We start from the raw sequence: 21,965 nt of genomic DNA, 5'->3' as shown, positions 1-21,965 counted from the left end.
CATGCAGTGCAAGTGGGATAAAAACAAAAAACAAAAAACAAAATAAGAAAAAGAAAAGAAAAGGTGAGTGATTTTCTTCCCCTCAATTTTTTCCTCATTTTGGGGAGAAAACTTTCTGGTGGACTCAAGAAAAAAACAGCTGAGCTCCACCACACATTTTCCCTCCCTCCCTTCTAACCAACCACCCTCAAAAAGGTTTTCTCTCTTCACTTTTTCTCCTTTTTTTTTCCATCTTTCCTAAAATCTATTATACCAAACACACCCTGAGATAAGTCAGCGTTTGATTATTTTGTAAGTGCCTTCCTGATTTCTCCACAGCGTTTGATTATCCCAAACACAAAATCAATATAAACCATATTATATAAGCAATTTTCCTCACAGTTAGACAAGATGGAAAGAGACGTACAAAACTATTGTTTTCCCAAAGATATATGATAAATCCACTTAAATAAATTGGAACTATTGTTTTCCCGAAAACATATTTTTGTGATAGATTGGTGTTAAATGTGCAAAAGTCCTGAGGAGTCTGTGGATCACCTTTTGCTTCCTTGCCCTATAACTTCAAAATTGTGGAATACGGTTTTCAATTTATTTGGTGTTCAGTGGGTTAGCCGCTAAGAGTTTTGGATATGTTATCTTCTCGGCAAGGTTGGTTTGAGTGTCACAGTATAAAAGAATTTGGGAAGCAGTTCCTCATTGCTTAATGTGGTGTTCATAGTAGGAACGTAATGCTAGAAGTTTTGAGGACCGTTAAAGGACCATCCCTGATCTGAAGTTGTTTTTTCTGAATTCCTTATTTCACTGGCTGCCATCTTTGCGTTTCTTTTCCTTCCATTCTCTTTTAGATTTTATTGATCATTGTAATTTACATATATGACTATGATGGTCTCTAGCATACTCCCTGTCTACAGTGTTTTTCCTTTTCAATAGAGTATGCTATTTATCGATTAATAAATAAATTTGGAACTAAAAGAAGGTTTTTGAGAATTAATTGGCTAACTTATGGTCGTAGATGGGTGAACGAGAAACATACATTCATGCATCACAAACAAAGGACTAAAGTTTTTATTTCAGTAAATAAGACGTCACATCAAAGTAGTTCATCAAAATGAGTATGTTCCATGTGTATCTTGTATAGGTTAAGTGAGATTCAACCGCTGAACAAAGAGAGAGAGAGAGATGACTAACTCATTGTATGTATTTGGGGATTTCACCTTTTCTTAGAAGGGAAAGAGAGTACTCAGCAGTGTCAATAAGGTCTTCAATGTTATGCAGGGATGTCTCTTCAGAAGCCAACAGGAAGATAGCACGAACCTCTGCTTTCTTAGCCAATCTTGCTGCAAAAGTGAGTGGAAGCTTTGGGGAGTTGATGCTTCGCAATATCTGGCGATAAAGAGAGAGAACTCGTCCTCTATTCCTCGCCAAATCCTCTGCTGTTGCCCAAATGAGACCTTTTGCCATTTCTCTGCGCTGGAAAAAATTTACTATGTACTTGTTTTCTAATAAATTGGTGGGGTTGAATTTGTCCAATAAAAAACAAGTAAAATGTTATCACCATTAGATATATATATATATATATATATATATATATATCTTCCTTTTTTTTTTTTTTTTTTTTGCCTGCTGTGGACTAGTGGTGGTGGTGGCCATGGCTGATGGTAGAGTGGTTGTAGTTGGTGCTGTAGTTGTTTTTTGTAGTATGATATATTATTTTATTGTAGTGATTATATTATTTTATTGTGATGTGTATATTATTTTATTATGTTGAAAGCTAAAATGAATTCACTGCTGCAGCATGTGTGTAAGTAAAATAAATAAAGTGACTTTTTGTGTAACTCAATAGCTAAAATTTTGCCTTCATTGCTGCGAATACTCTAATGAGAGGATAGAAAAATGAAGTTGGTATAAATTTACAATTATGTCCCCATTAAATAAAACAAAGAAAACACATTTTTTATAGCAAAAAAAATTGTGTATTTGCAAACAAAAAAGTAACACATATTTTTAGCAAAAATAATTATGTACATGCAGTGCAAGTGGGATAAAAACAAAAAACAAAAAACAAAATAAGAAAAAGAAAAGAAAAGGTGAGTGATTTTCTTCCCCTCAATTTTTTCCTCATTTTGGGGAGAAAACTTTCTGGTGGACTCAAGAAAAAAACAGCTGAGCTCCACCACACATTTTCCCTCCCTCCCTTCTAACCAACCACCCTCAAAAAGGTTTTCTCTCTTCACTTTTTCTCCTTTTTTTTTCCATCTTTCCTAAAATCTATTATACCAAACACACCCTGAGATAAGTCAGCGTTTGATTATTTTGTAAGTGCCTTCCTGATTTCTCCACAGCGTTTGATTATCCCAAACACAAAATCAATATAAACCATATTATATAAGCAATTTTCCTCACAGTTAGACAAGATGGAAAGAGACGTACAAAACTATTGTTTTCCCAAAGATATATGATAAATCCACTTAAATAAATTGGAACTATTGTTTTCCCGAAAACATATTTTTGTGATAGATTGGTGTTAAATGTGCAAAAGTCCTGAGGAGTCTGTGGATCACCTTTTGCTTCCTTGCCCTATAACTTCAAAATTGTGGAATACGGTTTTCAATTTATTTGGTGTTCAGTGGGTTAGCCGCTAAGAGTTTTGGATATGTTATCTTCTCGGCAAGGTTGGTTTGAGTGTCACAGTATAAAAGAATTTGGGAAGCAGTTCCTCATTGCTTAATGTGGTGTTCATAGTAGGAACGTAATGCTAGAAGTTTTGAGGACCGTTAAAGGACCATCCCTGATCTGAAGTTGTTTTTTCTGAATTCCTTATTTCACTGGCTGCCATCTTTGCGTTTCTTTTCCTTCCATTCTCTTTTAGATTTTATTGATCATTGTAATTTACATATATGACTATGATGGTCTCTAGCATACTCCCTGTCTACAGTGTTTTTCCTTTTCAATAGAGTATGCTATTTATCGATTAATAAATAAATTTGGAACTAAAAGAAGGTTTTTGAGAATTAATTGGCTAACTTATGGTCGTAGATGGGTGAACGAGAAACATACATTCATGCATCACAAACAAAGGACTAAAGTTTTTATTTCAGTAAATAAGACGTCACATCAAAGTAGTTCATCAAAATGAGTATGTTCCAAGAGAGAGAGAGAGAGAGAGAGAGAGAGAGAGACAGACAGACAGAGACAAAGAGAGAGAGAGAGATGACTAACTCATTGTATGTATTTGGGGATTTCACCTTTTCTTAGAAGGGAAAGAGAGTACTCAGCAGTGTCAATAAGGTCTTCAATGTTATGCAGGGATGTCTCTTCAGAAGCCAACAGGAAGATAGCACGAACCTCTGCTTTCTTAGCCAATCTTGCTGCAAAAGTGAGTGGAAGCTTTGGGGAGTTGATGCTTCGCAATATCTGGCGATAAAGAGAGAGAACTCGTCCTCTATTCCTCGCCAAATCCTCTGCTGTAGCCCAAATGAGACCTTTTGCCATTTCTCTGCACTGGAAAAAATTTACTATGTACTTGTTTTCTAATAAATTGGTGGGGTTGAATTCATCCAATAAAAAACAAGTAAAATGTTATCACCATTAGATATATATATATATATATATACATATATATTTAATGCAGATTATTAGTGTCCCTCTTCTGACAGAAAGAACCTTCACATAGCAACAATAGAAAATTTTAATTGTGTGGTTTTTAGGAGACATCCAAAATCACAGTAAAGTCCTCATAGATATGGTGATGAAATTAGTAAGGCATAACAGCAGAAGCACTGGCTAGACTACAAGCGTAGCATCAACATTCAAGATATGGAAATTTACCCTTACAAAGTTATCATTCAAACAAAAAAAAAAAATGAACCAGCAATGCCTCAAAGCATATTTGACACACACGGTTGAGAGCATGTGGTGATTGCTGAACTATCTGACAATCAACATCCACATGGTTAACAATACGACCTTGGAGTCAGTAACCCCCACAGTAAAAGGAAACAACTATCAAATGGCGAAGAGGCTAATTTTCTACATGGCCACCTGATGAAAATAGTGCATTCTCAATTAAAACATTCAAAAGAACATAAACTTCACCTTAATACACACAGCGAATTCAAATTTGAGGTTTTTTTTTTTTTTTTTGGTGGGTTAGTTTACACACCAACCAAAAAAATTGCAAAGACAAAACATCATGAACAAAGTATTCATAATCACCAACTCTGATAATTTCTCAAGACATCATGAGTAAAATGAACAATAAATTCCTCATAACAAATCAAATGCAATTTGAACAATAAGATTCTAAAAACATGTACACACTTAAAATGCCTCATTGAAGACGTTCATATACAACAACAACAACAACAACAAGCCTCATCAAAGACATTCATATACATGTTAAAATTTAGCTCATCCCACAAGCATTCTTTGTAAAATGTATAATTATTAAAATCTTCCACAATGTCATACCAAGATACTTACAAGCAGCTCTCTTATTTCCTTACAAAACAATAAGTTTGAAAATAACTATTGCTGCCTTTAGGAAATCCCAATTAAGAAAATTCTACTTACCAGTTACCTCGCAAGGCCAACCAAGTTCAACTCAAGTGCGCCAAGCGATGTCAACTTGAACCTAATGAACAATGGCACAACCCTATCAAAAAGATACAAGACTAAAACTAGCTCTACTGATGGGAAATTAAATCCATAGAAAAATAGAAACACATCTATTCATAAGTATATGATATAAATGCTTAACCCTTCAAACCCATTAAGACAACCACGAAAAAGATCCAAAGCAGTACTCAAACTCCACTTTTAGTCCATCAAAATCCTCTATGTCTTAACTACATGATTTCCCAAAATGACACGCAAACAATCTTTAAGCTTCCAAAATAAGCTCCCATCACACCCCTCTAACCCCAGTCCTAAAGACCACCTAAATAAAGTCTTAGAATGTGTCTTTGGAGTTCAAATACAGGGCGAGTTAGGCAATTGCCTAAGGCCCCCAAGTGGAAGGGGGCCCCAAAGTTTTAGAAAAGAACCGGGTAGTATTTAGTTTCAAATGAATTACAAAAATAATCTGGCACATCCTTTTAACCAAAAAAACAAAAATTTTGTTAAATCCTATTAAACATTGGTTCTAAACAAAATCATTGACCAAAAATCAACCAGATAAACTACAAATCTGGTCTAAGAGATTAACCACAAAACAATCACAAATCAAAACAAATAAATCCACTCAAAACCCTAAAAATTTTACCTTTCTCTCTAGTCTCTAGTCTCTGCTCTCCGCCTCTCTCTAGTCTCCAGTCTCCAGGTGGACCGCCTCAGCCTCTCTCTGATTCTCTGCTCTCCGCCTCTCTCAAGTCTCAACTGCTAACCTCACCTCAGGAATCAGGTATAAAATTATAAATATTTGGGCACAGGGCACTCCATTTTATTTGTTAAGAACTTAAGATAACTTTGTTTATTTGGGCCCTCCGTGGCTGGTTTTGTAACTTTGCCTGCCTTTGGTTCATGAAAAATATATTTTTCGGAAATATTACTTACGAAAAAAGAAAATGTATTCAAGTTATTTAGTTGTGTAATAAAAAATAGTTCGGAAAATAAACTTCGGTGTTTGGTAACATTCTAAAAATGCTATTTTCTTACTAATTTTTCATATTTTCTTAAGTCATTTTCTTAGCATCCAAACACATCTTATTATAGAAAATTTCAACCCACAACAACCGAAATTTATACCCACCACCGAAACAACACCAAACACCATCGAAACTCCAATTCAACCCATGGCGGCAAACTCCGGCAATCAAAGGCCACAAAAGAAACAAAATCAAAGAAAAAAAAAATCATCAAATCCGGTCAGATCGTTGCGGTGAGGCGACTGGGTTTGAAGGCGAAGGCGTGTGCAGCGACTGGGTTCAATCGGCGCGGTGCGACTCGCCGGTGCGATCAAAGCGGTGCAACTCGCGATTCGTGGGTTCGTGGGTCGCGGTGCGACTCGAGGTTCGTGGGTCTAGGTTCGCGATCTCGGGTTTGACGATCTCGCTGGTGGTGCGACGATCTTGGGTCTGGGTTCACGATCTCTCTCTCTCTCTCTGTTTGCGCATGAGTCCTTTCTCTCTCTCTTTCTCTCTTTGCGCCTGGTCCTTCTCTCTCTTTCTCTCTCTCTCGGTTCGGAAACCATTTGAAGTGAAAATACAAACGGAAATGAATTTCCGTGGTCAAAGCTTATTTTTAAAGGTCAACTGAAAAGCATTTTCCGGAAAAGCCTATTTTAAAAGCCAACCAAACAGCCTATTTTACAGAAAATAATTTCCTGAAACCATTTACACCCAAAATAAACGGGCCCTTTGTTTATCACTTTTCAGTTTATCATTATGACTACTTGGACCCACCCTGGACTGGGCGTTAAGTTTGGGCCTTCAAGTTTTTTTTTTTTTTTTTTTTTTTTTAAATCCTGCATTTTTTTTTTTGTTATAGATAGGATTTGTTTTGTTTTGTTTTGTTTTGTTTTGTTTTTTTTTTTTTGTGGGTGGGTCTTATTAATAAGTCTTGTGTCAGTGTTATGGCCGTGCTTAAATTTTTGTTATGCTTGTACTTAATTTTTTTTTTTTTAATTTATGCAGGCTGAGATTGCTAAAAACTTGTTATTGTTCAGTAAAACTAACAATACATTTTATATAAATCAGACTCTATTTCACATTTACTCTATACTTGAAAGTTATTTTTTATTTTAGTCTTTATAAATATATTGTTTGACTAGAAATGTCTACTAGAAAATATGCATCTGGATATGAAAAACTTAAAAAAAGAAGAAAAATTAATTGAGTCTCAAAAAGGATCAATGGATAAATTTGTTGTTAGTAATAAACAAAATATAACACAAAATGTAGATGAAAATATCACAAATAAGCAAGAAATTCACCAAAATAATTTAGAAGAAAATGATGTTCAATTTTGCAATACAACAAATCTTGATAATGAACTTCAAAATAATTTAAAAGAAAATGAAAATAATGATGAAAAATATAATATAAAAATATTAAATAAACATTAATTTAATTAATATATAAGTATAAAAAATGTCCCATTTTTAGTTCTCGCCTTAGGCCCCAAAATGTCTAGGGCCGCCCCTGTTTCCGTCTCATCCTCTCTCTACCTCAACCCACGTCACACCGTGCTCCATGGCTGACCACCAAGCTCTCCTTCTAAACCTCCATCGCCGGAGCTTTTTAAGCTCATCACCTCCAACCACGCACCACTGCCGAAACCCAGCCAAAATCAAATCACGACCACCACCACGGCCAAAACCCAGCCAAAATCAAATCGCAACAAAAACCCAAAAGCCCACCAAATCACAAATCAAATCACACCCACCAAAATCAAAGCACAAGACCCACAAAACAACCAAAATCACAAAATGAAAACACTGAAAGTGAACCCACCGTTAAAAAAACATATATTGGTTTTGTTATTATATTTTAGAAGAAGAATTATCTTGTTGAACTAATTTTAGATCCAAATTAATCAAACACATACCACAAGCAAGAATGATAGACTAAAAGCAAAGCAAAAAAAAAAAATGGTATTTCCCAAAAAAGTGTTTTAAGAAAATAGAAATGGTAAGCAAAATATAAAAACTATTTCCTTCATAATCTCAAATAAATAAATAAATAACAAAAAATCACACACCATAATCCGGTGAAACCTCGTGAGCCACAATTTCACCTAAGAGGATCGTCTGAGTTGAGAGGAAGAGATTTTCATAGTCTTTGACTTGGTAGCACAATCATCGATTTCCTTTCTTGACGTGGCTTTCACTTGCTCCTCTCCTGTCAGCCTAGGCGACGTATATAGAGAAATAAAAGGAAGAAGAACAAAACACCGCGTAAAAAAAAAAAAAAATTGTGAGAGAAGAAAGACGGACTGAGATCAGGAGCACTGTCGTAGGTATTTTTTTTTACATTTTTTTCTTTTTTTAAAAAACTTTTTAACTCTCCTTTAATATATTTTATTTAATAGTTGAGATTGAAAGTTGTTTTTTCAACTTTTAATCTCAGCCATTAATTACAATTGCATCAGGGTATTGGACCTGAATCTGAAAAAGACAAAGAGACTTACACATACACATACACATACATAAGCACACACACACATACACATACACATACATAAGTACGCATAAACACATACACATGCACATAAACATATATAAATATAAGCACGCATAAACACATACATAAGCACACATATACATACACATACACATGCACATACATAAGCAAACATACACACACATATATAAACATAAACATATACATACACATACACATACAAATACACATAAACATACATACACATACACATAAATATACATATACATAAACATAAACACATACATATAAACACGTCTAAACTCACATAAACGTAAACATATACACACATAAACTTAAATATAAACGTAAACACACATAAATACTCGATTTAGCACACCAAAGTAAGTAACAAAATTGTTTGAGGATTGGTGTTAGTTTGCAATTTTTTCCAGTCTATATGAGGGTTTAATTTTTCTTAGTCTGTATGTTTATAAATATAAACATACATAAACATGCATAAACATAAATGAACATAAATATAAACACAAATACACATAAACATAAACATAAACATAAACATACACATATAAACATACACATGCACATACACACTCATACACATACACATACATAAACATACATAAACATAAATGAATATAAACATAAACACACATGCACACACACATAATCATAAACTCTTGGGGTTAATGTGATTGACTGGGTTGGTGATGCGGTCTGGACTTGAGCGTGAAGACGCGTGACCAAACGGCGCACTTTTTATAACCCTTTCAAATTCAAACTTTAAATTTCAAACAAAAACAAGAAACAATCAACAAAATCTACAGCCACTTCCGTCTTCTTCTTTTCACTTTCACAGAACTTCTTTTCACTTTCACTTCCGTATTCCATCCACAGAATTCTCTGTATCCCTGGATTCTTCTGCTGATCTACTTCATCCTTTTCCCCCAAAATCAAAGCCCTACTCGCTTCGTCCTCACCATCTTCATCATCCTCCTCCACTGTTTCGTCCTTCTCGGTCTTTGCACCATCTTTGTTAGTGTATAGATTAAGCTAGATTAGCCCATTGGGCTTAACCCAGTATATTACTTGTACTGCACTCATGTTACTTGTACTGCACACATACCTAGCCTATATAAGGCTCTCTTTTGTACATTATTTTACACATATTAATATACTGACTATTCAGTCATTCTCTCTCTCTTTATATTGTTAACATGGTATCAGAGCCTTTCCTCTGATTTTTTTTGGTTCTTGTGGACATCTCTGGCGTTCTTCCGCTGCCCTCGCCTTTATTCAGTAGTCACTGTCAGAAGCGAGTCACCGCCGTCACGCCCACAACCCTAGAACACTCGGATCTCATCAGTTTATTGATCAAACCGCTAAAGTAAATGCACACATTGACAGATCTGACAGTCCCGAGGAAAACCCAACCAAGAATAGCCAGAAATCACCTCTCACGCGCCCTCACGTTACGGCTGAAGTTTCTGCTACTCAATCACGCGCCTCCACGCGCTCCCACGCGCTGTCCTCCTTTCACACGCGTCGGCTATGCGCCTGCTTTGTATCGCGTCTTGCCACATCAACCCTAAGGTGACGTCACTCAGCCACGTCAGCATACGTCAGCACATCCATTGACCGTTGACCAGACCGTTGACCGTTGACTTTGACCGTTGACTTTGACCAAAGTCAAAAATTTTCAACAGGTCCTGTCTTGCTCAGTTTTTCGCATAGATTTCAATTTTGGGCTCCGTTTCTACATTTGAGGTCTCTAAATCTCATTTTTTTGGTCATTTTCTTCATTATGGCTCAACAAAATGAACGCGACATCATACGTCCTATCACCATTATGTTGGATGGTCCTACTAGCTATCATGCATGGTTTCAGAATATGATTGTTTTTCTCAAGGGTCATAAACTGTGGAGATATGTGACTGGTTCAATTCCTAAGCTAGTACCAAACCCTAAGTCCAAAGTCACAGCTGCTGAAGAGTCTTCCACGACTACTGTTACAACAAATGATTATGAAGATCGCCTAGAGGAATGGGAGAGTATTCAGAATAAAATCTTGTCTTGGTTTATTAATACCTCTATTTCCTCCATTCATAATCTTCTTCCTCGTCTTGAGACTGCTGAGGCTGCTTGGAAGTTTTTGGCCGATCGCTATAATTGTACTAATGATTCAAGCTTGGAGTTCCACAGTGAATCAAAACTTTATCAAATGCGCCACGAGATAGGTCAATCTATTTCTGATTTTTATTCTCAGACTTCTACTATGTGGGAACAACTCTCTGCTGCAGATCCTCCACTAGTGTGTTCTAAGGACATTGAGCTCTTTGTCAAATATCGGGATCGCCGTAGATTTATGCATTTCATGATGGGTTTGCGTGAGGATTTTGAGCCTACTAGGGCTTTTCTGCTTAGTCGGTCTCCTACTCCTTCTCTTGATGCTGCAGTCAAAGAGCTCATTTCTGAGGAGAACCGTCGGCCTATTCATCACATGTCATCATCTGATCATGTATTGGCTACACCATCTCCACAGCCTCCCATTGCTGTATTCACTGCTCCTCCACGAATAAACTCTGGGCGTCCCACCTCTCAGTCTTCCAAAGGTACTCGCTGCGAGTTTTGCCGTGCTAAAGGCCATGACATCTCAGTTTGTCGCAAACTGCAGAAATTTGTGCAAGAGCAGAATAAAGCTTCTCTTCCTCGGGCAGCTGCTGTATGTCCTTCAGATCCATCAGTTCCTACAGGTCCATCTTTGACTTCCTCACTTACTACGGCTGATATTGAGGCAGTTGTTCAACAGGTTTTATCCCACACTTCCACTACCCTTTCTGTCACCTCAGGTAAACAACCTTGGTTTTTTGATATTGCATGTTGTAACCATATGACTCCTGATGAATCCCAATTTTCTGATAAGGCACCCTTAGAACATCCAATCACCATTTACACTGCTGATGGAACTCCTATGCCTATTAGTCATAAAGGAACAATCTCTTCTCCTTGTTTATCCCTTAGTGACACATTTCATATCCCAAAGTTATCCCTCAATTTGCTTTCTGTTGGCCAACTTTGTGAATTAGGCGTAGATCTTCTCTTTACTAATCATGGTGTGGATGTGCAGGATCCCCGGACGGGTCAAGTGCTTGGGACAGCCGTAAGGTTAGTCGCATGTTTGAGGTTCATGACTTGAAGATTCCTTCACAAGTTGTTTCTGCAGTTGCTACCACTACCACCTCCTCACCTGATCTATGGCATGCTCGTCTTGGTCATCCATTCTTATCTCGTCTTCAGTTGTTAGCTTCTCAAGGTTATTTAGGTTCAGTTCAGTTTCAAAAATTTGATTGTACTTCCTGTCATTTTGGCAAACAAACAAAATTGCCCTTTAATAATAGTGACTCATTTTCTTCTGCACCTTTTGATCTTATACATTCTGATATTTGGGGTCCTGCACCTGTTCCTACTAAGGGGGGATCTAGATATTTTGTCATATTTGTGGATGATTTTTCTCGATATACTTGGATTTATTTGCTTCATCATAGGTCTGAACTTGTGTCTATTTACCAAACATTTCATAAAATGATTGAAACACAGTTCAATCGCACTGTCAAAGTTTTTCGATCAGATAATGCTCAACAATATAATGATAAATCTTTCCTATCCTTTTTAGACAATCATGGTACACTTACTCAGCGGTCTTGTCCTTACACCTTTCAACAAAATGGTCGTGCAGAACGAAAACATCGTCACATCCTTGATGTTGTCCGCACCTTTTTTATTTCTGCCTCTCTTCCTGAGCGCTTTTGGGGTGAGGCTGCACTCACTGCTGTATACACCATTAATCATATCCCTTCACCAACTACACATAACAAATCACCATTTGAGCTTCTCTATGGTCAAACCCCCGACTACTCCTCTCTTCGAGTTTTTGGTTGTGCTTGCTTTGTCTCTCTTCCTCCTCATAAACGAACAAAACTCCAACCTCGTGCTCGTCTCTGTTGTTTCCTTGGTTATGGTGTATCTCAAAAGGGGTTTCGCTGCTATGATCCCATTTCTCATCGTCTTCGTGTCTCCCGTCATGTTGAGTTTTGGGAACATCGTCCTTTCACGAGTCTTCAGCAGTTTCCTACATCCTCTTCCTCTGAGTCTCCCATTTTTACTGATCTTTTCCTCCCTCTCTATCCTGAACTTATGGAGGATTCTTCAACATCGGTTGCCTCTCCAGACGACTCATCTCCAATTCTGTCCCCGGCATATGACCCGCCTGTCTTGGATCATGTGGCACCACCCTCTCCTGAGTCTCTTGATGGTCCTGAACTTCGTCATTCCACTCGGGTAAGCATTTCTCCCCCTTATCTCTCTGATTATCACTGCTCTTTTGCCCTTGCCACCCTCTATGAACCTCACACCTATCGTAAGGCCCATACTGACCCTCTTTGGCAGCAAGCTATGAATGATGAACTAGATGCCCTTCATAAAAATCACACTTGGGATATGGTTGATTTGCCTCCTGGTCAATCTGTAGTAGGTTGTAGGTGGGTTTACAAGATCAAGACCAAGGCTGATGGAACTGTTGAACGATACAAGGCTCGCCTAATTGCTAAGGGCTTTACCTAGGAGTATGGCATTGACTATGAGGAAACATTTGCTCATGTTGCTCGCCTTACATCTGTCAGATATCTCATTGCTGTGGCTGATGTTCGCCGTTGGCCTCTTTATCAAATGGATGTAAAGAATGCTTTCCTCAATGGAGACCTTCAAGAAGAAGTGTACATGCAACCACCCCCTGGCTATCCACACTTAGGCAGTCAAGTTTGTCGCCTTCGCCGTGCTCTTTATGGCCTCAAGCAGGCTCCTCGAGCTTGGTTTGAGAAGTTTAGCTCAATTGTTGCTCAGCAAGGTTTCACTTCGAATCCTCATGACACTGCTCTCTTCGTCCGAAGATCCTCTGCTGGTATCACTTTTATTCTTCTCTATGTTAATGATATGATTATTACTGGAGATGATTCTGCAGGTATCCGCTCTCTTCAGCACTTTCTTAGTCAGCATTTTGAGATGAAAGATTTGGGCATTCTCAGCTATTTTCTTAGGCTTGAGGTTACCTCATCCTCTGATGGATACTATCTTTCCCAAGTTAAATATGCTTCTGATCTTCTCTCTAAAGCCGGTATCACTGACAACAAGACTGTTTCCACTCCTTTGGAATACAATGCAAAACTCACACCCTTGGATGGTGAACCTATCTCTGATGCTACTCGCTATTGTCAGTTGGTTGGTAGTCTGATCTATCTCACTGTTACTCGTCCAGATATTTCACATGCCGTGGGTATGGTTAGTAAGTTCATGGATGCTCCTCGTTCTGTCCACTATGCTGCTATTCTTCGGATTCTCCGATATGTCAAGGGCACACTTTATCATGGTCTACACTACTCCTCTCGGTCTTCTCTTGAGCTTCATGCTTATTCAGATGCGGTCTGGGCAGGTGATCCGACTGATCGATGCTCTATCACAGGTTTCTGTTTCCTGTTGGGTACTTCTCTTGTCTCGTGGCATAGCAAAAAGCAGGATGTTGTTTCCCGTTCCAGTATTGAGGCTGAGTATCGTGCCCTTGCCGACACCACCTGCGAGCTTGTCTGGCTTCGTTGGCTCTTGGCTGACATGGATGCCCCACAACCCACTGCTACTCCCCTTTATTGTGACAATCGTAGTGCTATCTACATTACTCATAATGATGTCTTCCACGAACGCACCAAGCACATTGAGATCGACTGCCACATCACTCACCAGCATCTCAAGAAAGGCAATCTCAAGTTGTTCTCCATCTCATTCGCTGACTAGCTTGCTGATATCTTCACCAAGTTTCACTCACCTAGTCGTCTTCGAGATCTTATATCCAAACTCCAGTTGGCTTCCTCCTTGCCACCTCGAGTTTGAGGGGGGATGTTAGTGTATAGATTAAGCTAGATTAGCCCATTGGGCTTAGCCCAGTATATTACTTGTACTACACTCATGTTACTTGTACTGCACACATACCTAGCCTATATAAGGCTTTCTTTTGTACATTGTTTTACACATATTAATATACTGACTATTCAGTCATTCTCTCTCTTTTTATATTGTTAACAATCTTCACCATCCTCCTCCAACGTCATTCTTGCACCTAAGGTAAATGTTTAATGTTTCTGTTAAATTCAAAAATGGTATGTTACTGAAATTTGTTCTTGGTTGCTATTCATGGTTGCTTGTTGCTCATGCTGTTCATATATGTATAACTGTTTTGAGTTAATCTTCACTCTGTGTTGCTCTGGGTTAAACCATTTTACCATTGTGGGGTTAGGTTCAAGTTGAGAAATTATAAAACAAATATTTAGGGCTTAAGTGTGTATGTCCTATTAGATGACAGAGACATCCCGTGCTGCGGAATGGCTTGCACAATTAGAAGAGCAGTTCATTATAATCTCGTTAGAAGAAACAGGTAAAGGGAACGTTCGTAATAGGATAATAAAAGAGGAGAATAGAATGAGAATAAAGGGGTTGGTAACTCTGAAGAGGAAACAGAAAAAGAGAGTGAACTAGGACAACCAGGAGAGAGAACAACACAAAGAGGCAGTGCTACTCAAAGAAGGAAAAGAGGGAATTCGTGGGGGATAAGGGGTGCCATTGGGTTACTCGGCCAGTAACTACCCTTAGTAGGAAACTCTAAGCCCACTTGTATAAGTAAATTGTGAGCCTTATTCGACCCATCAAGAGAAGAAAGACGGACTGAGATCAGGTGCACTGTCGTAGGTATTTTTTTTTACATTTTTTTTTTTAACTTTTAACTCTTCTTTAATATATTTTATTTAATAGTTGAGATTGAAAGTTGTTTTTTCAACTTTTAATCTCAGCCATTAATTACAATTGCAACAGGGTATTTCACCTGAATCTGAAAAAGACAAAGAGACCTACACATACACATACACATATACATACACATACACATACACATACATAAGCATACATACACATACACATACATAAGCACGCATAAACACATACACATACACATAAACATATATAAATATAAGCACGCATAAACACATACACATACATAAGCACACATATTCATACACATACACATGCACATACATAAGCAAACATACACATACATAAACATAAATATACACATACACATACACATAAATATACATATACATAAACATAAACACACATACACATAAACACATCTAAACTCACATAAACGTAAACATACACACACATAAACTTAAATATAAACGTAAACACACATAAAGTCTCGATTTAGCACACCAAAGTAAGTAACAAAATTATTTGAGAATTGGTGTTAGTTTGTAATTTTTTCCAGTCTATATGAGGGTTTAATTTTTCTTAGTCTGTATGTTTATAAATATAAACATACATAAACATACACACATACAGAAACATGCATAAACATAAATGAACATAAATATAAACACACATACATATAAACATAAATATAAACATACACATACACATACACACTCATATACATACACATACATAAACATACACATATACATAAACATAAATAAATATAAACATAAACACACACATAAACATAAACTCTTGGGGTTAATGTGATTGATTGGGTTGGTGATGCGGTCCGGACTTGAATGTGAAGACGCGTGACCAAACGGTGCACTTTTTATAACCCCTTCAAATTCAAACTTTAAATTTCAAACAAAAACAAGAAACAATCAAAAAAATCTACAGCCACTTCCATATTCTTCTTTTTACTTTCACGGAACTTCTTTTCACTTTCACTTCCGTCTTCCATCCACAGAATTCTTTGTATCCCAGGATTCTCCTGCTGATCTACTTCATCATTTTCCCCTAAAATCAAAGCCTTACTCGCTTTGTCCACACCATTTTCATCGTCCTCCTCCACTGCTTCTTCCTCCTCAATCTTTGCACCATCTTCATCATCCTCCTCCAATGACGTTCTTGCACCTAAGGTAAATGTTTAATGTTTCTGTTAAATTCAAAAATGGTATGTTATTGAAATTTGTTCTTGGTTGCTGATGATGCCATAAAATACTACCTCTAAAATCGTCCATATGGGTCGTCCTAGGAAAAACTCAAAAGGAAAGGTGCAGCCACATTATCTCGTCCATACCTGTCAAACCTCGTCCGTCTTAGATTGGGAGAGGACGGACGAGGCCGCGTCCGTCCCAAATGACGGACGAGGTAAGCATGTTTATGCTGAGGCACGTCCGCCCTTAAGTAGGGACGGACGAGCCAAATATCCTAAACTTAGAACCTTACCTATAAACCGAAGCCTCCATTGTTTGTGATAAGACACCGGTTCAGATAAAGTAACTTCCATGGAAGTTACGGAAGTTACCTCCGACTTTAGTGAATTCCTCGACAATAGGAACGGTTATCAGAGCAAATAACCGTTCTATGCCCTATATAAACGCTTCTCTACGTAGAGGTAAGGGATTCTGATTTTTTCTTTTGGGAAGGGAAGAATAAGCACTTAGAAATTTTTTCCTCTCTATTCCAACCCACTAACTTCATCATCGGAGGACCATAGGCCGGCCTCCACCGGTCTTTTCTCTGATTGAATTTGGTTTTACAGGATTTAACTCTCAAGATTGTCGAAGTCTAAAGATTTTCAACCTACTGATTTTCCAGAATTATCAGTTGGCGCCGTCTGTGGGGAACTTATTTGTCGCTCTTGAACTTGTTTAGTTCTGCGATTTCTTTCCCTCGTGAAAGGGTTGGAATGGTTCGGACTAGATCAAGGGCAACTAGCCCAGGCCCTCAACAGATTAGAGACGCATCAAGTAATCCTCATCGCGATCGCCAATCTGCACCGGACATGCAGGCCCCGTCTGTCCAACATATGCACTCTATGGCGGCTGCGATGGCGGAGTTAACTCGCCAGAATCAGGACTTACGGAGAGAGGTTAATTTAAGAAGGCAGACGCATCAAGAGCATGAAGAAGAAGGGCAAACTCAGAGTCAAGAGGGCAGAGAGAACTTTCAGCATGGGAGTTAGTCAAGGGATACCACTTCGCGAAGGGCATCTGACTTGAAGAAAGAGATGGATCAGATGAAGAAGGCCATGGATGAAATTAAGGAGAATATGAGGAGGGCGAACCCAGTAGAAGATTTAGTTCATAGAACTGACTCTCCCTTTACGGTTTCCATCAATGGCCATCCCCTACCACTGAAGTTTAAAATGCCTTCTTTAGATTCATATGATGGGAATCGAGATCCTTTTGACCATATTGCCACCTTCAAGACCACTATGCATCTTCAAGGAGTTCCAGATGAAATAATGTGTAGAGCCTTCCCTACCACTCTCAAGGGTCCGGCTAGAGTATGGTTCAGCAAATTACCCCCGAATTCAGTAAGTCCTTTTGGAGAATTAAGCAAGTTGTTTGTTAATAACTTCATAGGGGGTCAGCGTCATAGACGATCTACTTCCAGTCTGTTAACGATAGAACAGGGGGAAAATGAAAGCTTGCATTCCTTCATCACACGTTTCAATAGGGAAGCCCTGACCGTGGACGAGGTAGATGATAAGCTACTGTTGGCAGCTTTTCATAATGGGGTCAATTCTGACTTGTTTATACATAAACTTTATGAGAAGGAACCTCAGTCCATGGCTGAACTCGTCCATTCAGCCCAAAACTTCATGAATGCAGAAGATGCGATTATAGATAAGAAGAGGAAGAGGGCTGAGAGAATGGAAACAAATCCTGCTCGTCATTCCGAACAGGGTCCTCGTCCAAAGAAGGGACGAACGGAGGATAAGAAAGACCGAGAGAAGAGGGCAGGTCCGTCAGCAAGGAACCAGCAATACACTTCTTTGAACGTGCCACTCGAGCAAGTCCTCATGCAAATCAAAGACGAGTCTTCTTTAAAGTGGCTAGAGAAGATGAAGGGAAATCCCAATAAGCGTAATAGAAATAAGTATTGTCGCTTCCATAGAGATCACGGGCACGACACAGACGAGTGCTTCGATCTGAAGCAGCAGATTGAGAATCTCATCAGACAAGGGAAGCTGAAAAATTTCCTTGGACGAGATCATAAAGACGAGAAATTGAAAGCCAAGGTAGAAGAATCGTCACGGCCACTGCTCGGAGAAATAAGAATCATTCTGGGGGGAAGTTCTGCAGGACAGTCATCTAAGTCAAAGAAAGCATACTTGAAAGTAGTGCAGAGCGTTCAGCTCTCTGGACGATCACCGAGCGCAGGGACTACGGACGAGCAGGCGATCACCTTCACGGACGAGGATGCCAAGAGAGTCCATCACCCTCATGACGATGCTATTGTCATCACCCTCCTTATTGCGGACTACAAGACTAGAAGGGTGTTGATAGATAATGGGAGTTCTGCTGATATCTTGTACTATCCAGCCTTTCAGCAGATGAGGTTAGGACGAGACTTGCTCCGTCCAGCGAGCTCCCCCTAGTAGGTTTTGGTGGAATGAAGGTGCAACCTGTGGGTAATATTTCATTACCAGTGACAGTGGGGGCATATCCGCAGCAAGTTACCAAGGAGGTAAACTTCCTTGTAGTTGATTGTTCGTCTTCCTACAATGCAATAATAGGGAGGCCAACCCTAAATAGGTGGAAGGCAGTTACGTCTACTTACCACTTATCAGTCAAGTTCCCAACGGAACATGGGGTAGGCCAAGTACAGGGAGACCAATTAGCAGCAAGAGAGTTTTATCTAGCCATGTTGGCTGCGGACGAGCAAGTTCAAGCAATGAATATCGAAGAAAAAAAAGTTGTGGCAGAACCCGTTGAAGCGTTGGAAGATATTCCTTTAGATGATGATAACCCCGAGAGGTGTACTAGGGTTGGAGCAGATCTGGAAGCGAAGATCAAGAAAGATCTCATTTGTTTTTTGAAAAGAAACAGAGATGTGTTCGCATGGAGTCACGAAGACATGCCGGGTATAGATCCTAGTGTCATTACCCACCGTCTGAGTGTATGCCCTTCCTCCAAACCAGTGCGACAAAAGAAGAGGGTGTTTGCCCCGGAGAGAGACAATGCTGTTAAGGAGGAATTTCAGAAGTTAATTGCAGTGAAGTTTATTCGAGAGGTGTACTATCCTGACTGGTTAGCCAACGTGGTCATGGTCAAGAAGGCGAACGGCAAATGGAGAATGTGCGTCAATTTCACTGACTTAAATAAGGCTTGTCCCAAGGACAGTTACCCGTTGCCGCGTATTGATCAATTGGTAGATTCTACCGCAGGCCACAAGTTGCTTAGTTTCTTTGATGCTTTCTCTGGTTACAATCAAATTAGGATGGATGAAGTGGACCAAGAGAAGACATCCTTTATCACTAGTCAGGGACTGTTTTGTTATGAAGTAATGCCTTTCGGTTTAAAGAATGCTGGGGCGACATACCAACGTCTGGTCAATCACATGTTTTGTCCGCAGATCGGGAGGAATATGGAAGTATACATAGATGATATGTTGGTAAAAACTCAGGACGAGGAGAGGCATTTGGTCGATTTGCAGGAAACATTTGACACGCTGAGGCAGTATCATATGAAGTTGAACCCTAGCAAGTGTGCCTTTGGAGTATCATCGAGGAAGTTCTTAGGATTTATGGTTTCCTACAGAGGAATCAAAGCAAACCCTGACAAAATTCAAGCAATATTGGATATGAAGCCTCCGAGCAATGTTAAAGAAGTTCAGTCTCTCACCGGACGAGTTGCCGCCCTCAACAGGTTTGTTTCTAAAGCTACTGACAAATGTTTGCCATTTTTTAAGGTTTTTAAAAAAGCATTTGAATGGACCGATGAGTATCAGAAAGCTTTTGAAGATTTGAAGATATATCTCACCAAAGCCCCATTATTGAGCCCGTCTGTGCCCGGAGAAGAATTGTACTTATATTTGGCAGTCACTCCATATGCCGTGAGTTCGGCACTGGTGAGGGAAGAGAGCAAGGTGCAGAAACCTGTATACTATACTAGCAAAGCTTTGAGGGGAGTAGAAGGATGGTACCCATTAATGGAGAAATTGGTTTTGGCGTTGATAACAGCTTCCAGGAAACTAAGGCATTATTTTCAAGCTCATGTTATTAACGTTATGACAGATCACCCACTCAAGAAGGCAATGAACAAGTTAGAGGCTGCAGGACGTCTGATCCAATGGGCCGTTGAGCTTAGTGAGTTTGACATAAAATACCAGCTAAGGCATGCCATAAAAGCCCAAGTTCTGGTAGATTTCATTGCTGAATTTACCTTAAGTTGTGATGATGAAGGTGAAGTGGAAAACAGCAAGTGGATCGTCCATGTGGATGGCTCGTCCACACTGCACGCAGGCGGAATAGGTGTAGTTTTGCAGTCTCCAGAGGGGGACAAATTAAAGCACAAAGTTCGTTTGCAGTACCAGACAACTAATAATGAAGTCGAATACGAGGCTCTTCTTAAAGGACTGGAATTGGCCAAATTTGTAGAAGCGAAGGCACTCCTCGTCTTGGGAGATTCTCAGTTGATCATAGGCCAAGTGAATGGAATGTTTGAAGCTAAAGAAGAACGAATGAGGAAGTATTTAAACAAAGTGACGCGCCTTGTAAAGAAGTTTGAAGAAGTTAGCTTCGTTCAAATCCCAAGGGAGGAGAACATAGAAGCTGATGCCTTGGCAAAAGAAGCCTCATCGAGCGAAGCCGCGGACAAGTTTGATGAAATTCAGTATATGCCGAGTATAGACATCCCAGAAGTACAACAGGTGGAAAATGGAATGAATTGGATGGTTCCAATTGTGTCGTACTTAAAAGATGGACGACTCCCGGAAGAAAAAGACGAAGCTAGAAAGCTGAGGGCAAGGGCGGCCAGGTATGTTCTTATGGACGAGATTCTCTACCGAAGAGGTTTTTCCCAGCCTTATCTCAGATGTTCGGCCTCAAACGAAGCAAACTACATATTGAGAGAGATTCATGAGGGAGCATGTGGCAATCACTCAGGCGCCAGATCGCTCGTCCACAAAGTCGTCCGTGCGGGATATTATTGGCCAAACATGCAAGCTGACACTAAGGCATACGTCAAAGTCTGCGATCAATGCCAAAGGTTTAGCAACGTCCCCAGGCAACCATCAGAGTATTTGATTCCAATGACGGCCCCGTGGCCTTTTGCGCAATGGGGACTGGACATTCTAGGTCCATTTCCACTGGGTATAAGGCAAATGAAATTCCTTATGGTTGGTATTGATTATTTTACCAAGTGGGTAGAAGCAGAACCTTTGGCCAACATCACACAGCAGAATGTCAAGAACTTCGTGTGGAAAAATATTGTGTGCAGATTTGGAGTACCTAGGTTGCTGGTATCGAACAATGAACGGCAATTTGACAATGCAATTTTCAAAGATTTTTGCATACGCTTTGGAATTCAAAATCACTACTCCTCACCAGCCCACCCGCAAGCTAATGGCCAGGCGGAAGTTGCAAACCGATCATTGTTGAAAATAATCAAGACTCGGCTTGAGGGGACTAAGGGAGTATGGCTAGATGAGCTTCCATGTGTTCTGTGGGCATATAGAACGACAGTGAGAACTCCTACGGGAGAAACTCCTTTTAAGTTAGCATATGGAACTGAAGCAGTTATACCCGCGATTTGATAGACGAGGTAAGGACGGACGCTGAGCAAAGGATGGCAAGGTATAAAAATCTAATGGCTAGGCGGTATGATGTAATGGTTAAACCAAGGCGATTCAGCATAGGAGACCTCGTCCTAAAAAGGGTTTCTTTAGCAACAAAGAACCTAGCTCATGGGAAGTTGGGACCAAATTGGGAAGGCCCCTACAGAATCGTCAACTGCAAAAGGCAAGGATCCTATT

The 21,965-nt window shown here is 39.4% G+C and overlaps 4 protein-coding genes across 8 annotated transcripts; 3 read left to right on the top strand and 1 right to left on the bottom strand.

Annotated features, from left to right (window-relative positions):
• Positions 1-1,038: 1,038 nt before the first annotated feature.
• On the bottom strand, positions 1,039-5,475 carry LOC112003876 (uncharacterized). Of its 5 annotated transcripts, none has more exons than XR_010630979.1 (3): positions 5,264-5,475; positions 4,573-4,633; positions 1,039-1,470 (listed from the first exon to the last, which is right to left on the bottom strand). XR_010630979.1 is itself a non-coding variant. In XM_065778633.1 (3 exons), the coding sequence occupies exon 3, from the start codon at positions 3,490-3,492 to the stop codon at positions 3,220-3,222; it is 273 nt and encodes a 90-aa protein (XP_065634705.1). In that variant the 5' UTR covers positions 3,493-3,496; positions 4,573-4,633; positions 5,264-5,468; the 3' UTR covers positions 3,191-3,219. The 5 variants fall into 5 exon arrangements, 4 of the variants coding, with proteins under 4 accessions (XP_065634705.1, XP_065634704.1, XP_065634706.1 ...); XM_065778633.1 differs by lacking the exon at positions 1,039-1,470 and adding an exon at positions 3,191-3,496 and having other exon boundaries at positions 5,264-5,468; XM_065778632.1 differs by lacking the exon at positions 1,039-1,470 and adding an exon at positions 3,191-3,501 and having other exon boundaries at positions 5,264-5,466.
• Positions 5,476-12,845: 7,370 nt separating this feature from the next.
• Positions 12,846-13,961, top strand: LOC136069770 (uncharacterized mitochondrial protein AtMg00810-like). The gene has a single exon (XM_065778658.1). The coding sequence runs from the start codon at positions 12,846-12,848 to the stop codon at positions 13,959-13,961; it is 1,116 nt and encodes a 371-aa protein (XP_065634730.1).
• Positions 13,962-17,211: 3,250 nt separating this feature from the next.
• On the top strand, positions 17,212-18,588 carry LOC136069769 (uncharacterized). The gene has a single exon (XM_065778656.1). It carries the CDS (start codon positions 17,212-17,214, stop codon positions 18,586-18,588), a length of 1,377 nt encoding a protein of 458 aa, XP_065634728.1.
• A 14-nt stretch (positions 18,589-18,602) lies between these two features.
• Positions 18,603-21,746, top strand: LOC136069768 (uncharacterized). The gene has a single exon (XM_065778655.1). It carries the CDS (start codon positions 18,603-18,605, stop codon positions 21,744-21,746), a length of 3,144 nt encoding a protein of 1,047 aa, XP_065634727.1.
• The last annotated feature ends 219 nt before the right edge of the window (positions 21,747-21,965 follow it).

The sequence above is a fragment of the Quercus suber genome, unplaced genomic scaffold (assembly GCF_002906115.3).
Source record: "Quercus suber isolate HL8 unplaced genomic scaffold, Cork oak 2.0 scaffold_188, whole genome shotgun sequence".
NCBI classification, from domain to species: domain Eukaryota; kingdom Viridiplantae; phylum Streptophyta; class Magnoliopsida; order Fagales; family Fagaceae; genus Quercus; species Quercus suber.
The sequence above is the reverse complement of the archived record's forward strand: the minus strand, read 5'-3'. Positions and strand labels throughout refer to the sequence as shown.

Bases quoted from the DNA above. Each gene is read 5' to 3' on its own strand.
- LOC136069769 (XM_065778656.1), top strand. From the start codon at position 17,212: ATGGATCAGATGAAGAAGGCCATGGATGAAATTAAGGAGAATATGAGG.
- LOC136069770 (XM_065778658.1), top strand. From the start codon at position 12,846: ATGGATGTAAAGAATGCTTTCCTCAATGGAGACCTTCAAGAAGAAGTG.
- LOC136069768 (XM_065778655.1), top strand. From the start codon at position 18,603: ATGAAGGTGCAACCTGTGGGTAATATTTCATTACCAGTGACAGTGGGG.
- LOC112003876 (XM_065778634.1), bottom strand. From the start codon at position 3,492: ATGGCAAAAGGTCTCATTTGGGCTACAGCAGAGGATTTGGCGAGGAAT.